General features: G+C 39.7%; 1 protein-coding gene across 1 annotated transcript in view; it reads right to left on the minus strand.

Annotated features, from left to right (window-relative positions):
- Positions 1-15,354, minus strand: part of TRAPPC10 (trafficking protein particle complex subunit 10) — a 53,919-nt gene that overhangs the window by 24,831 nt on the left and 13,734 nt on the right. Inside the window, exons 2-10 of the mRNA XM_068155158.1 lie at positions 15,056-15,137; positions 14,248-14,383; positions 12,965-13,161; positions 10,637-10,832; positions 9,040-9,151; positions 7,819-8,066; positions 6,604-6,750; positions 4,253-4,367; positions 3,031-3,107 (exon numbers count right to left, since the gene is read on the minus strand). Of these exons, the coding sequence (XP_068011259.1) occupies positions 3,031-3,107; positions 4,253-4,367; positions 6,604-6,750; positions 7,819-8,066; positions 9,040-9,151; positions 10,637-10,832; positions 12,965-13,161; positions 14,248-14,383; positions 15,056-15,137 (1,310 nt within the window). The remainder of the gene's footprint in view (positions 1-3,030; positions 3,108-4,252; positions 4,368-6,603; positions 6,751-7,818; positions 8,067-9,039; positions 9,152-10,636; positions 10,833-12,964; positions 13,162-14,247; positions 14,384-15,055; positions 15,138-15,354) is intronic.

Genomic DNA, 15,354 nt, shown 5'->3' on the forward strand with positions numbered 1-15,354 from the left:
ACGCAGCTTCAAGAACTTCTTTACACTTGAATCCTCCTGTCTTTTTTGTTTACAAGGACTTCCTTCTCATTGGCTATATGCCATTGGATTATCATTCCAGAATACACCACAGCATGTTTAGAACAGTATGAGACCTTGCCCCCAAAGACTCACAACTAATACTGCAAAATTGAATCAACTACATCTAGAACATGGTAAACAATTCTTTCACTAAAGCTGCTCCTAATACCATCAAGTATATGAAAGATTGCAGTATCTAAACATGTAATGAAATGCAAAATAGTAAGTCACAGTTGGGATAATTACTTTTTGCAAGAGTGCCTTAAAGGAATTCTGCTGGGAGCTACACAATCCAAAACTGAAGTTCCTCAGTCATCTCTAAGCTTAATTTATAATGCAGCCACACAGCCTATATGTCACCTTCCTGACCCTGCTCTAAGACTGAAATAACAGCAACAAATCTTTTTCTCAAAATCAGCACTTAGACTGTAGACCACCACTAAACTTTTTTAGTATATCATAATCTCTGGCCATATAATGAAAGCATTCCCCATCATAATAAAAGCTCATCACTTCTTGTTTTCAATGTGTCTGAAAAGCTGCATTTAACTTTCCAGACTTTCAGATTTCATCTGATGATACCAGATTTCCTACTACTTTTGTACTGTATCAGGTATCTGAATGTCTGTTGCATATGAGTGTAGTCAGAAATTCAAACAAGAACAGCAATTCTTTCATTGCCAAACTCCGTTGATCCCATGCAGTTGCTTAAATTTAGGAAGACACTGCTGAATTTAGCAAGGACCTTCAGGTGCAAGTTAGAACTAAACAGGTAAGAGCAGTTAGGAATTCTGATGATTGTAGTTTTGATCCAGCTATCCCCCCAGTCTCATTAAAAAAAAAAAAGAGAGTATAAAAATGAAACTGGTACCTGCAGACAAAATCCTTTGAGACTTTTTCTTTCAACAAACATTTGTAAAAATAAGTACTACCTAATTTTCAGATTGAAAAAAAAATAATGTGCTCAGTTTTACTCCAGCTTTTCCTCAGAAAACTTTAATGGCAGCACTGCAAGTAAGACATCTCAGTGAAAAAAAGTAAGGAAAAACCTCAGACAAAACCCAAAAAACCCAAACACAGTCTTGTGACAGTCAGGAGGGGGTGGGAGGTGTTGTTTTATTAACATCTGTGGTAGTTTAGGCTGGGTGCCTTCTGCTGCTACCACACAAGATACACCTTTGGTGCCCCGGGGTGTCCAGCCCAGTGGGTGGACACAGGAAGCTGTGTATTGCATTCCCATCATGTCCTGCTCTCTATAAACCCATCTGCAAGGTCTTGACTTCCTCTTTCTTCCCTCACTACTCCGTGGCAGATGCTCCCTATCCAGTAACGGAAAGGGAGTCATCTCAAGGCCTCTTGGGCCTGGCTAGGCCTAATGCCAGGATGAGAAGGGGGAAGGGCAATCTCAGATCTGGCCAGATGAGATTAGCCTAACAGTGGAAGCAGGGAGGGAGAGAAGAAAGAGCCCGGGGAGGGGTGGGGGGGGAGGGGGGTTGGGTGTACCCTCAGGTAGGGAGAAGGGAAATCTTGGGAGGCTTTCTGGGTATGCTTTGGGTTTCTTTTGTCACTGTGCTTGTAGTTCTCTGTAAAACATTCACTGCTTTTCCATTTAAACTTTCCATCACTTCTGCAATCCATTTGTGTGAGTCTCCTTTTTTCCTGCCCCGCTGGGAGGCAAAGGAGGATCTGCCTCAAACTGGGCCAACATCATTTAAAAATAAAAACAAACCCAGATGATCATTACAAAGGCTCCTCAGAAAGGGAGCTCTCAGACTCGAACCATGCATATTAATTAAAATACAATGAGCATTTTGATGTCTCGAATCTATGCCAGCTCCAACCATATTAGCAGCCCTGAGGAGAGAGACTTGGGGGTGCTGGTGGAGGAGAAGCTCAACAGGAGCACTCAAAGTGCACTTGCAGCCCAGAAAGCCAATCAGATCCTGGGCTGCATCAGGAGAAGTGTGGCCAGCAGGGCAAGGGAGGTGATCCTCCCCCTCTACTCAGCTCTGGTGAGACCCCACCTGGAGTACTGCCTCCAGTTCTGGAGCCCCTATTACAAGAGGGATGTGGAGGTGCTGGAATGTGTCCAGAGAAGGGCCACGAGGATGAGCAGAGGGCTGGAGCACCTCTCCTGTGAGGACAGACTGAAGGAGTTGGGGCTGTTCGGTCTGGAGAAGAGAAGGCTCTGAGGTGACCTAATTGTGGCCTTCCAGTATCTGAAGGGGGCTTACAGGAAGGCTGGGGAAGGACTTCTCAGGATCTCAGGTAGTGATAGGACTAGGGGGAATGGAATGAAGCTGGAGGTGGGGAGATTCAGGCTGGAGGTGAAGAGGAAGTTCTTCCCCATGAGAGTGGTGAAGCCCTGGAATGGGTTGTCCAGGGAGGTGGTTGGGGCCCTGTCCCTGGAGGTGTTTAAGCCCAGGCTGGATGAGGCTCTGGCGAGCCCATGGCAGGGGGATTGGAACTAGATGATCCTTGTGGTCCCTTCCAACCCTGACTGATACTATGATATTATTGACACATATCCCACAGTTTATATAAAGAATTCAGGAGTATAATTTAAACTTTGTAGCACTGCAAGATGTGAGTCTAAGCCATTCAAAAAGGAAGCTGAGTTCACACATCAATACAATGATTCAATTAATTTTGAACTGGGGACAGCACGACATTGTGGCCATAACATTGACTTTTTTAATAGCTAAGTATACAAGCTTGCAGACAATAACCTCCAACTCATAAATGTAAATATTCAATTTAATCCAAATATTTGAAACTTGGGCCCATACAGGGTTCCAGTTGCAAACCACATCAGCCTTGTTGTGTCTGTTGTGTAAGCAATAACGTTGGACACCCATATACAGAGACACATTCTTAGTGTTATCTTCTCAGGTTTGAAAATTCTGGCCCTACTCAATCTGTGAGGCAAACATGCAAAACTAAAATAAATAACCAAAACCTTGTACTTACTAAGTAGTGTTTTTCAAAAGCTTCTACAGATGATAAGGCCTCTTTAAGTTTTTTATATGGGCTCTGTGACGCGTTGGCTTTAGGGAAAAAAAAGCAGAGCAAGGTGTCACAAATACTTTCCTATTTTAATCACACACACACTTTTCACTTCAGTAGCAAGTGGAAAGAAAGCTTCAAACCAATTTTATGTGCAAAACATCACTAACATTTAAGAGACTGATCATGAGTTTCTTCCTCAGGCTCTAAAATAAGATCAAGAAAGGCTGTTTCACAACTCTGTGTGTGCATGCATACACGAGCGGTGTTCATGACACCAAGGTAAAGGCAAATAGCAATATAGCAACTGTACTAACTGCTCCAGACAGTATTTCATAACACTTATTCAACCTAGAGACAAACACAATTGTACTTAAATACCATATTATGCCAGGAGTAATATTCTCAGAACACCCCGGTGCTGTATTTATACGTCAGCATGATAGAAGTATACTGTAATTTAAAGGCATTTTACTACTTTAAACAACATACTTCAAAAGGAAAATGGTTAGCAAGACCAAGTATTTTCTGAAGTAGCTTACTCAAGTTAAGTCTTTGCCTGACCAAATACATGTGGGTACTTCTAGAAGAAAAAAACCTTCATTTTACATATATGAATCAGCCTGCAAGAGCAAGTGAAGCATCAGCCTCTCAATTAATGCTTCAAAGACACTAATTGCTCTAGCATATTTAGCATTTGAAAGCCTCTTCCCTTCAGAGGTATCTTTACAAGGGATAAAATCCACAAGGAGTAAGTCTGACTGTTCAGCCACTCAAGATCACTTTGTAGCTCCAGCTGCAGGTTATCTAATCACATCAGATCAAGGATGCTCCCATGTATGTTTCAGTAACAGTTTTATTTTTAATACTTGTTTGAAAGCATTAAAAACTTCATTCAAAACCAGCACTGGTCAAGACTTGATAAATGCTGACAAATTTGAGCTGCACAAATAAGCGCTGATGAATTCTGAGCATTGACAGAAAAGTGTATACCTGAAACAGTAAGGAGATGCACTGATTATTTAAAGTGCTAGACACATTAAAAGAACTCTCAAGAGATTAATAGAGTTTTATAAACATTTATATATATGCAAGGATACTTGGAAATTATTAGTGATGTATTTATAGGCTATGTGTTTAAAACAATGTCAGTTATTAGACAGCAAGCATACAGTCCTGGCAATACCTGTTTCAGGGCGTTCTGCTCCCAACCCTGCTAACAGATCAACAGTTCTGTTAAGGTCTTCTGAATTGGGTCCCTTCTCTGACACAAGTCCACACAGATAACCCAGAGATTTTAACTGCAGGAGAAACCAGATGCTTGTTTTCAATAAGCAAAAATCAATACAAAATTGCTTTTATTCTTTCCATCACTCTTACAATATAACACATTTCCACAGCTGCCAACTTACACTGCTTAGAGGATCTGTATTAAAGTTGCATGATGGGGAGAAAATAGAGAACTTTTGAAAAGTAATTGTTATTCTCACAGTAGATAAATTACATGTAAGGTACTGACTCAAAATTGGAACACCTGCATATACACACACTATATAATCAAGAAATTCAGGCAGTCCCCAGTACCTGAAAATTCACCCAATGTATTGTATCCAGCTGAAAACCTTCTTGAAGAAGAGATGATTAGCACAGCTAAAGGTGATAAAACAGTGCCACACAACCACCTTCTAGACAACAGCTACTATGCTCAATACCCAGAAGTCAGCATAGCATACTGCCAGTTGTGTTGGTCATGAGGTTAATTCATTCAGAGTAAGTCAATGAGCTACCAATGTAAGCATGCAAAGAAAGGTGGTCTCAGCTTGTCCCATTACTCTACATCATATAAAATCAAGATGGTCATTAACTTTGGAATTTTTTGCTTGTTTTCCTTGTGTGTATATGGTTTTGATTGGTTGCTTTTTTGAATTCCACTTTATTTTGTCACTAAATTATTTCTGTTCAGTCTGTTCCACCATACAGCTAACTCAATACCCAACAGCTTTTCCGTTTACCCTTTGTGTTAGGAGAGCTATGAGTGGGAGGAACATTTCCAGCTCAGATAGACACCTTCCACAGAAACATGGAAATATCATGGGAAGAATCTGATGCACCCATTAACACTTCAAACAGTTCTTTGTTTCTTTGTTCTTATCTTCCCTCCCACCTTCACCTTTAGGTGGAATTGGTTTTCTCTGCTTTTGTTATAAGACAAGGACCTTCTAGGGTCAGGTAGAGGATTCCTAAACCTACTGGAATGTGACCAAATTATGATTAAAATAGTTTGAAAATATTCTACAGGCTATGCCAACATGATGATCTGTTTGGTCATCAAAAACATCCAGAAAGATCACAGTATGCTATCTCCCTAGTTTCTGAAGCTTGACATCTTTCTAAGCTGTTCCAACAGAGAAAAGCAACATTAGGCAGCAACTCTTATAGTAAGCAGAACTTGAAAAGGCATTTATGCAATTAGGGAAGGGGTTTAGCTAAACTGAAAAAGCCACTTTACAACTTTTACCACTCCTTCATGGTAAGAAATGGTGGCTGAAAAACTGAAAATTATTACTTATTTGCCTCTTTCACAAGCAACCAAGGGCACCACCTTCAATGAAGTTAAGGGTTTAGAACTTCCCTAACAATATCTGTAAACAATGTGCTGCAATCTTTTCTCAATGGCAAGTAATTCAAATTTGGGCAGCTTCTCCTGCTGTAACTGAAATATGTACTCCTCCTCTCAGCTGACATGGACTGAGTTCACTCTGGAGCCAGTTATTACCAAAGTAGCAGCAAGGAGGGAATAAACAGACAAAGAGGTTATCACCCTAATTATTCCTGGGCCTTATAAGACAGTGGGAAAAGTGGATATAAACCTGTATCACAGTATCACAGTATTGCTAAGGTTGGAAGAGACCTCGAGGATCATCGAGTCCAACCTGTTGCCACAGACCTCATGACTAGACCATGGCACCAAGTGCCACGTCCAGTCTCCTCTTGAACACCTCCAGGGATGGGGACTCCACCACCTCCCTGGGCAGCACATTCCAATGACCAATGACTCTCTGTGAAGAACTTTCTCCTCACCTCCAGCCTAAACTTCCCCTGGTACAGCTTGAGACTGTGTCCCCTTGTTCTGGTGCTGGTTGCCTGGGAGAAGAGACCAACCCCTTCCTGGCTACAACCACCTTTCAGGTAGTTGTAGAGGGCAATGAGGTCACCCCTGAGCCTCCTCTTCTCCAGGCTAAACAATCCCAGCTCCCTCAGCCTCTCCTCACAGGGCTTGTGCTCAAGGCCTCTCCCCAGCCTTGTTGCCCTTCTCTGAACACCTTCAAGTGTCTCAATGTCCTTCTTAAACTGAGGGGCCCAGAACTGGACACAGGACTCAAGGTGCGGCCTAAGCAATGCAGATGTCTCATCCAGAGTAGACTCAAGACACCACACAGAGCCCCATTTTAAATTACCTAATAAAAAGTGCACAACCTGTTCTGCAGGTCTACTTCAGAACTGGAATATCACAACCACGACACAACATTTACTCACCTTTTCAGTGGCATAGCTCCACAAACCAACCGTGTGGGAAACATTTGCATCTATTTGAGCCCTATCACAGCAGCCTTCTATTCTTTGCAGGACTTCCAAACAACTCAAAAATACCCAGCAATCCAAAGCTCCAGGAGGAACAGAAACCTGAAGATGCACAGAAAAAAAATTAACTGGGAAAGAGACATTCAGGTGAATAAACATTTCAGCAAGACACTTTTCTTGATGTAACATATGGAGAGACTCTTGGAAGGACTTACTCTAAGAACACACGAAAACCAGGCCAACTCTCACTAACTCCTGAATCATTTAGATGTATGAGTTCATGAAATTAAAACAGCTAATCAACTAAACAGTGATCATATTTACTAGATGTGATGTAGCCAACAAGACGAAAGAGAGGGGAAAAGAGGATTAATAAGTTACAGCACTTGAAAAAGAAGTCAAGAATTTCTAAACTAATCCTAATGAAAGTGGAGGTAAGAAAAATTTCTGTAAATGTATTACTGCCTTCCTAGGGAGATATCAGATCTAACAGAGATTGAAATTGAAAGTATGCTAAGAAGTAGATGAAGAAAGCTGAACAAAAAAATAAATCAGTCTTTCTTCACAACAATAAATTTGTTAATCAAAGGATAAGACACCTGTCATGGACAACTAATTAAAGAATGCAGATAAAAGCAAGCAAGCAAACAAAGAACACATAGAAGACCAAGAAGAGAGTCAGTCAGGACATGACAGAGATAGACAGTAGAGTTTGATATCAGAAAATTTCAGTAATCAAAAGTAAGTATGAGCATAACTAAAGATCTGGAATATAATCAAACAATGGCGTCTAAAATTCTGTTCACTACCAATGTGAAAATACTCCTTTTAGAAAGGCTATGTAAGTCTTGAAACCCATAACAAACTAGATAATTAACTAATGTGACAGGAACATTCAACATGCCAGCAAAATGCATTTGGAGAAAGAAAAGTCTGAATTCTGAAGTAATTTTCAGGAAGAGAAAGACTGTCAGAACAGACTAGTTCAGATTTCTGCCATATGTTCAGCGCTGTCAAGCCACCTTCAGAGGTTTGTCTGTATTAAGAAAAAGGATCACACTGGGGACAGGTAGAGGGTACACACAAATCAGTGTCACTGTCTCACAGTCTGAATACCTGCATTCAGTCTGGATCACCACATCAGATAAAATCATTCACATAATGACTCACTTCTAATAGCTTGAGTTCCTGCACGCAGTTGTGAAGAAGCTCCAATGCTCGCTGGGAAACCTCCCATGGCCTCTGCAGGAAGATTAATAACGTGCACTGGCGGGAGAAGAGGTAACTACGCAAGTCCAGTAGAGTAGCTTCCTGGTTCTGAATTAGCTCTCTCTTCTCCATGTCTATTGGTTTTCGGAGAATTAAACCATTCCAGCTCCTTACTGGCTGGCAAAAAAATGTCAGCCAGTTTGCACCATCTAAGTAAATAAAGTTAACATTCAAGAATCAACCACTGCTTTCTACCAAAGCTCCCTCTAGAAAAGGTAAGCTGGTATAATCATTCTAAAGTTTACCATATGGATAAATGACTTAATGTCTTAACTTCAAACCAAAGACAGAACACCGGCAGAAACCCCATGGGCATTTTGTCTTTAATTGCATATTTGTTGTAAATGGCAATCAGTCTGTAATGTACTTCTTAGCAATTAAGCCTGCCTGAAATTCCAAAGAAACAAGCTTTATCCACTAAATTATTTCTTACTCAGCCATCATGGATAGATGTGTCCTCATTTTCAGGTATAGCATCAGGATAAACATATTTCATTTCAATTACTCCTGCAGCATGTTTTTACCAGATGCAAAAGACATACCTGAATAAAGCTGTTGTTATATAACAATATATGATTTTAAGCAACTTAAAGTTATTTGACACTTCTTGTACAGTCATTTTTCTTGAAGGAAAAGCTAAATCTTCTGTAGTGCAGATTAAGCAGATATTTTATTCAGGTTTGTAGTGATTACCAAATGTCTCATTTAATGCAAGGCAAAAACCACATACATTTCTCCAGGAAGCTCTTTACTGAATAACTTAGCAGTAAGCTGTGAAAACAGCAACTGCATCTGAGCTAGATCCATACTTAGGTAATTACAGAGTTTCAGGGCTCTGTAACCATCATTAAATAAAACCAACAGGCAGGTTTTCATCAAAAGAAGCTTCTAAGCCTCAGAGATTAAATCCAAAAATGTAATAGACTATTACCTGAGTCTGTTGTACACTTAAGTTTGTATGTAGCATAAAACAAGAGCACCAACTGCCTACTGTATCTTCACTGCAATGTACTATCTTTTCCCCCATGTACATATGGTACCCAAAGCACTGGGTTAGTTAGCAGAAGCATAGTGTAGAAGTTAATACACTTTAACTTTATGTAACATTTTAAAGACACTCACCACCAGCCCCAAAGTTGACAACATATTGAGAAAACAAGGCATCCAGTTCATCATACTGCACAAGTGCATCCTCAAATTGCTGCAGCATCTCAAAGACAAAGGCCAGTTCTTCCTTTTGACACACAAGCAATACAAGGAGCATGTTACTGCTATTTGTCATGTCTGGTACCACAGCCTGCCCCTATCCATACGTAGAGATCATTTTTCCAACATTCGTCACCTCTCAGTATTGATACGTCAAGGAAAACTTGTACCAGATGCCCCATCTCTTCCTCAGATGAGGAGGATCACAAAAGGAAATCAAGTCATACAGCTATGTCAGTAAATTCTTTTCTGCTAGATCCCAATTTGCCTCAAGATATTGTTCATAATTCTATTAAAAAGTTTTGTAAAAAATGCAAAAAACCAAACCAAAACCCAAACAAACCAACCCCCTGCTGAACACTCATCTCTCCCACGGTTAGACTTTTTCCCTTCTGTTTACACTACTAAGACACCAATTGCAGCATCCATAAAAAGTTCATTTGTACACAGAGTCAAAGTGGTAAGTAGAAAGTGTCTGGGAATCAGATACATCAAATGCAGAAAGTAGCACATGGAGTCACAAGAGGCATGAAGATGAGGTGGAACTGGTGTAGAGAACAGCACTGTACAGGGACTAGAAAATTCCAAAGGAGTAAGATATTTCATTCTATCAAACAACTGTTTCTTGCTTTTCTCTATAGCAGCTAAGACATATTTACTGATATGGAAAATTGCAATCTTCATATGGATTGCTTCAAAATATACACTTCATTATCTTATATATGGAGTTGGTTTTTAGCAATGTAAATAAATAATGCATAGCAACATTCTTGTCAAATCAGTCTGCAGAAGAGAAGGCTCCGAGGTGACCTAATTGTGGCCTTCCAGTATCTGAAGGGGGCTACAGGAAGGCTGGGGAAGGACTTCTCAGGATCTCAGGGAGTGATAGGACTAGGGGGAATGGAATGAAGCTGGAGGTAGGGAGATGCAGGCTGGAGGTGAGGAGGAAGTTCTTCACCATGAGAGTGGTGAAGCCCTGGAATGGGTTGTCCAGGGAGGTGGTCGGGGCCCCATCCCTGGGGGTGTTTAAGACCAGGCTGGATGAGGCTCTGGGCAGCCTGATCTAGTGTGGGGTGTCCCTGCCCATGGCAGGGGGGTTGGAACTAGATGATCCTTGTGGTCCCTTCCAACCCTGAATGATACTATGATACTATGAATTACAAGTCTGAGTGTCTTCACACATGCACACTAACAAGACACTTACCCAAAATTCAAGAGCAAATACTAAACCACCTCCTAGGTGCAATTGTTTTGCTTCAGTTGAGGCTCCTGAAACTTTGACAAGCCTGAAAAGATTTTGTTTCTGTAATGGCACTGTATTACAAGCCTATTACAAACAAGATCTAAAAATGTTGCTTTATCCCAGCCTTCCTATTTCCTGACCTAACCCTCAAAGAACTAGCAGAACATGAAAAAGTACCAGAAAACCACCTAGCAAAAAAAAAAAAGAGAAAAAAAATCCATTATTAGAACTAGGCCTCAGGTACATCCTCCAATAAAAAGAGACTCTTACCTGGACCATAAAATATTCACAGAAACTCCACCCTGGCTCAGTCCTTTTCTCTCTCAAAGTTCTCATGTCATCTTCAAACTTGCCTAAGTTTTTGGTAAAAGACATGAGAAGCAACGTCCTGAGTTTGGTCAGGAAGGCATTCCAAGATTCCTGAGAACGGGAAGAGTCTTTCAGAGGGTCGGAAAGTACCACGCATCTGTTAAGAGAGAAAAATTGCTGTTGGGAAGGTAAACACAAAATTCATACATAGCTGCACATCGGGATACTGTGCATACCTGACAGATTCAGAGTGAGGAAAATTCAGTTTTCCATTCAACACTGACCAGAGGAAATAAACAAAGTTGAGGGTAGGCTGTTTGGGGACAGGAATGCTGAGGTTTGGGGTTGTGTTTTTTTTGTTTAGCTTTTATTGGCCTCTTAAAAACTCCTCCATCTATGTTTAAGTCTGTGATACAGTTTACAAGAAGAGTTAAGTGTTTTCCACAAAGTGAGTATCTTTTTGTGAAGAAAATAATGGATGCATTATTCCAATTACTTAAGTAATACTGTAGCTATCCAAGAAATTATAGTTATTCCTGGCAAGGACTGTGCAAGACAGAAATCAAGATCCATTACATCACACATAGTCAGCCTTTCCTAAGTCACTTAAAATAATCCTCCATAATATATTCTCACAGAATCTCAATTTGGTTTTACACATTCTGTGTACCAACACTTCCACTGCTTTCCTCAGAAAACAAGTAAATAAATAAGCAGATCCCATTAATTCACAAATAAATCAGCCTTCCTCAGAGCATTTTCCTTCCTCATTTTTTTTCCTATCACAATTTTGTAGCACTCAAAAAAACACTGATATTTCAAAAGGCAGGAAAAACTCATAAAACAGCATTTCCAGATAGAAAAGTCATCTTATCCTATGGCAAGGTGATTAAACCAAGCAACCAAGAGCAAACTGAATCAGAGCTGTTCAAACTATTTATCCAAATAATTCTATACCAAACAGCTGAGGTGAAATGGAAGTGCTGCAAATGCATAGTGTGTCACAACATGCTGACTTGCCAGTCACTGTCAGCTCACACCACAGTACAATGAGCACTTCCATCTGCTCTTTCCAACCTCAGATGTGTACCTTGTCCCTCATTCTCAGGGGGAAAATCTTCTGTTCAAAGTTAACTCCTCAGGTTAAAAGGAAAACAAAAGGTAATATGTAATAGTTCAGTGCAATGTTTCAGAGTAAGGAAGACTATCTATAAAAGCTGGATTCAAATTAAGATTTCTGTATTTTGTTGACTTTAATGAAAGCAGAAACAGTTTCATATATTCATTATTATTTTCCTTGCAACAAAAACATCTGAAGAAACTGGCTTTAAGTTAATTACCTCATAGTGGAAAGATGATTAAGTATAGTAAGGAATAGCAATGGTAAAAAATAATCCTATTGGCTTCATATTTTCACTTCACTCCCACTACCTGTACTTCTGGTACCAATTTTGCAAACAGCAACACAAACAGAAAAACCTGAAGTTCTAAAAACTGATCGTTATTATCACACTCTCTTTAACCCTCTCTTAGAAAAGAGGAGATACTTGAAAGCTTTTTGAAACAGGTTTCAACTCTGATATGAATCCAGGAAGAACTGAAAATTAACTTCTCCCTTTATTACTTGTGTTGATCTTCTTCAAAGCATTGTCTTACAGTACCACCAGTTTGAACCCTTGACATTAAGGAAAACCTTTAAATGAGCAAGGAACCAGTTACATAGGAAGTTGAGGCTGATAATCAGCAAGTGGCAATGCCAGCGTCGAGCAGTGTGAGCAATCTGGCAGTGCAGGCCTAGAGCCTGACATGGTGGTAGGCCATGCTCAGCGTAAGTGCAGAGCCAGCTAGCAGTGTAGCAAAACAGTGCTGTGCCTGCAGCATGTAACTAAAACAGGACACTGGTAGCTATAAACACAGAGAGTTATCTTGGGACAACAGGACATGCACCTGCATCAACCACCTCGCATGTCATTAGCAGTTGGACCAATAATCTATAACAGTGCAATGTGTGGTCACTCATAGGGAACCAATGAAGCTATGCCAACGAGGCTCTCCGAGTTTATCTAAGTTGTAGAAGTTCCCTTGCTACGCACTTCTGCCTTTCCTTTCCCGTCTTCTTCTTCTTTGCTTTACTTTACTGTGCTATACTCACACCATAGGCCTACAATACTGGAACAATAAAGGAATAATACTCGATCATATTGGTCAGCTGTATTGACTCCAATCTCCGTTGTCTATACCAGCACACTAGTCAAAAAGCTAAAATGTCTGCAACTGAAAGAAGCTTACCTGTCACTCTGTTTGTTACAGAAGTCATTTCTTATTTTGTCTACTATAGAGGTCCGAGGAAGGATATTTGTTTTGTTCTTCTTCTTGGCATCACTCTCAACCACCACAATTAGCCAGTCCACCGAGCTGTGAGCTTTGAGAACATTCTGCCACTTGGTGATGTCATCCTTGACTGTAGTTTTGTACACTTCTGTGTCCTGGGACGAGAAGGGGCAAATCATCAAATCAAATGGACATTCTGAACAGCGTTAATAGCAAATTTTGTTCCAAAAAAAGACAAATAGAAAACCATATTAAACAGAATTTGTGACACACTTTATTTACTGAAAGAAGCCAAATAAGGTATGGTAAGATTTCAGTCTCTGAATTTAACTTATTTCTAGTATTTTGCTTAAGAGTAAATGTCAGTATTTGGTATACTGACATTCTTTAGATCACTGAATTTAATATTTTAAAGCAATTTAAATCTTTCTTTTACACTTTCTTGAACTTTGCAACAACAACATGTTTAAAATTACAAAGCTGGAGTGTTTTATTCTCACATAGTAACAGAAGTGTGATATTTGTGCCTTCCAGCGCTGCTCAAGTCTTAAACTTTTTAAAAGCTTTTTCATCAAAATAATAGCAACAAAAACTTGGAAGTGTTGTTTGGCACTTTTTTGGCTTCTGGGTTGGTTTTAAACAGATCAGACAGCTCTTAAGGCTGCTCTGGATACTTTTCGACTGGTCACAGATCAGATAACACCTTTGCCTTTCAACTGGGTAGTTAATTCAACCAAAAAGCAGTGAACTGTAGATAAACAGGATTAAGACATTTCAAATACTGCTCAGTTTTGATTGCTAGCACATACTAACATATGATACATGTGAGAAGATGAACTAAAGACAAAACACATACGATTTAACCTCGTGAATAGACCGTAACTTACAAAGTCTGCCCACGTTTCACATTTCTGTATTATGAAGCAAGAGTGCTGTGCTACTGCAGCAACACTGCCAGATCCTGGCTTTCTTTCCATGACAAAGTATGGAAAATAGGTTACTCAAAAGCCTGTTCTCTTCGTGGCAAGCCACGTTTCAAAGAAACACTGCTTATGGCAAAAACTACACAAACTACGTTTTGTTTCCAACAACATTTGGCAAGCAGCTTATGCAATACAGACTTAATTGTTCAAACAAGCATGAAAATCAAAGGAAAAACACCAGAGAGCACAAGCAGAAAGTCAAAACCATGCCATGTTTAAATCCAAGCACTCGGTTTTTCATGTTTTCCTAATACTCACACAACATTCTGTCCAATAAATATGGAGAAAGGGAAAAGTCAAAAGGGCCTTGTTCCCCTCTTTGGGTAATAGCTCCTCTTTAAACTGAACAAAGTTAGATTCGAGATGAATCATCTTCGGAGCACGGCCATAAGACCTACAAAGTTTAAAACCTGGAATTAGTGGATGAGACATATTTGGCAGAATACAAAATGGACATGTATTTCAGGGAAGAGGAATAAACTGAAATACTCTGGTACTGAAAATTCTCAAACTACACTTACTGTAGCTTATACAAAGTTCATTACAATTTGCTATCACTTGAAAAGAGACAGATGCTCTTTTTCTGCAAAAACAGGAGCTAGAAGTATTTCAGCTTTCATGAAAATGCTTTCTGTACCTCAAGTAGAAAAGAACAAATAAGAAAATACCCCCAAATATTTTTTTCCCAAGTCAGAATGCAGACTGCTATACTAAACTTTTTTTTTGCAGGCAGTGCATCTAATTCCACATAAATTCTACCTATACTCTCATTAAGAAAACAGAATGTCAGTTTCAGAACCTGTCTGGCAAGGCAGTCAAAGCACACACCAAGACAAACCCACAAACCACAAAACCAAAAAGAAACACAGTTTTGCTACCATTTTTCTTTAGGTGAGGTTCAACATAGCTGAGTGGAAATGATCTTCCTGAACAACATTTCCTTCGGTAATCTAAGTTTTCCTTTCCTCAAGTCAATTGCTATATTCAACTCAACTTATGGCAAGAACATCTCCCAAGTCTAAAAATACACACTGAAGTACTGTGACACAATAAAATGGAAACTTACCTCCTCCATTCCATGGGTTCTCTAGGAAGCTGCTGAGAAAGTGTAGGATATAAGGAAGTAAATAAATTTTGATCTCCAGCGCCTAAAATGGAAAGGGACAAATCAATCATCACATGTAAATTATAGACAAGAGATTAATAAGCTATACTATTAAGGGTTTGTTCTCTCAAGAAAAATATTCTACTTTGCCTGCTATGTGGAAACTGGAGTCTAGCACTGAACTAGGCTTTAAAAATCACATGCTCTCACAACCCAATATAACACTTTAACAAGACACATAACACATCTACCATTATAGC

Source organism: Melanerpes formicivorus, unplaced genomic scaffold, assembly GCF_026170545.1.
Source record: "Melanerpes formicivorus ecotype bairdi unplaced genomic scaffold, bMelFor1.0.p_v2 SCAF_30, whole genome shotgun sequence".
In the NCBI taxonomy this organism is placed as follows: Eukaryota; Metazoa; Chordata; class Aves; order Piciformes; family Picidae; genus Melanerpes; species Melanerpes formicivorus.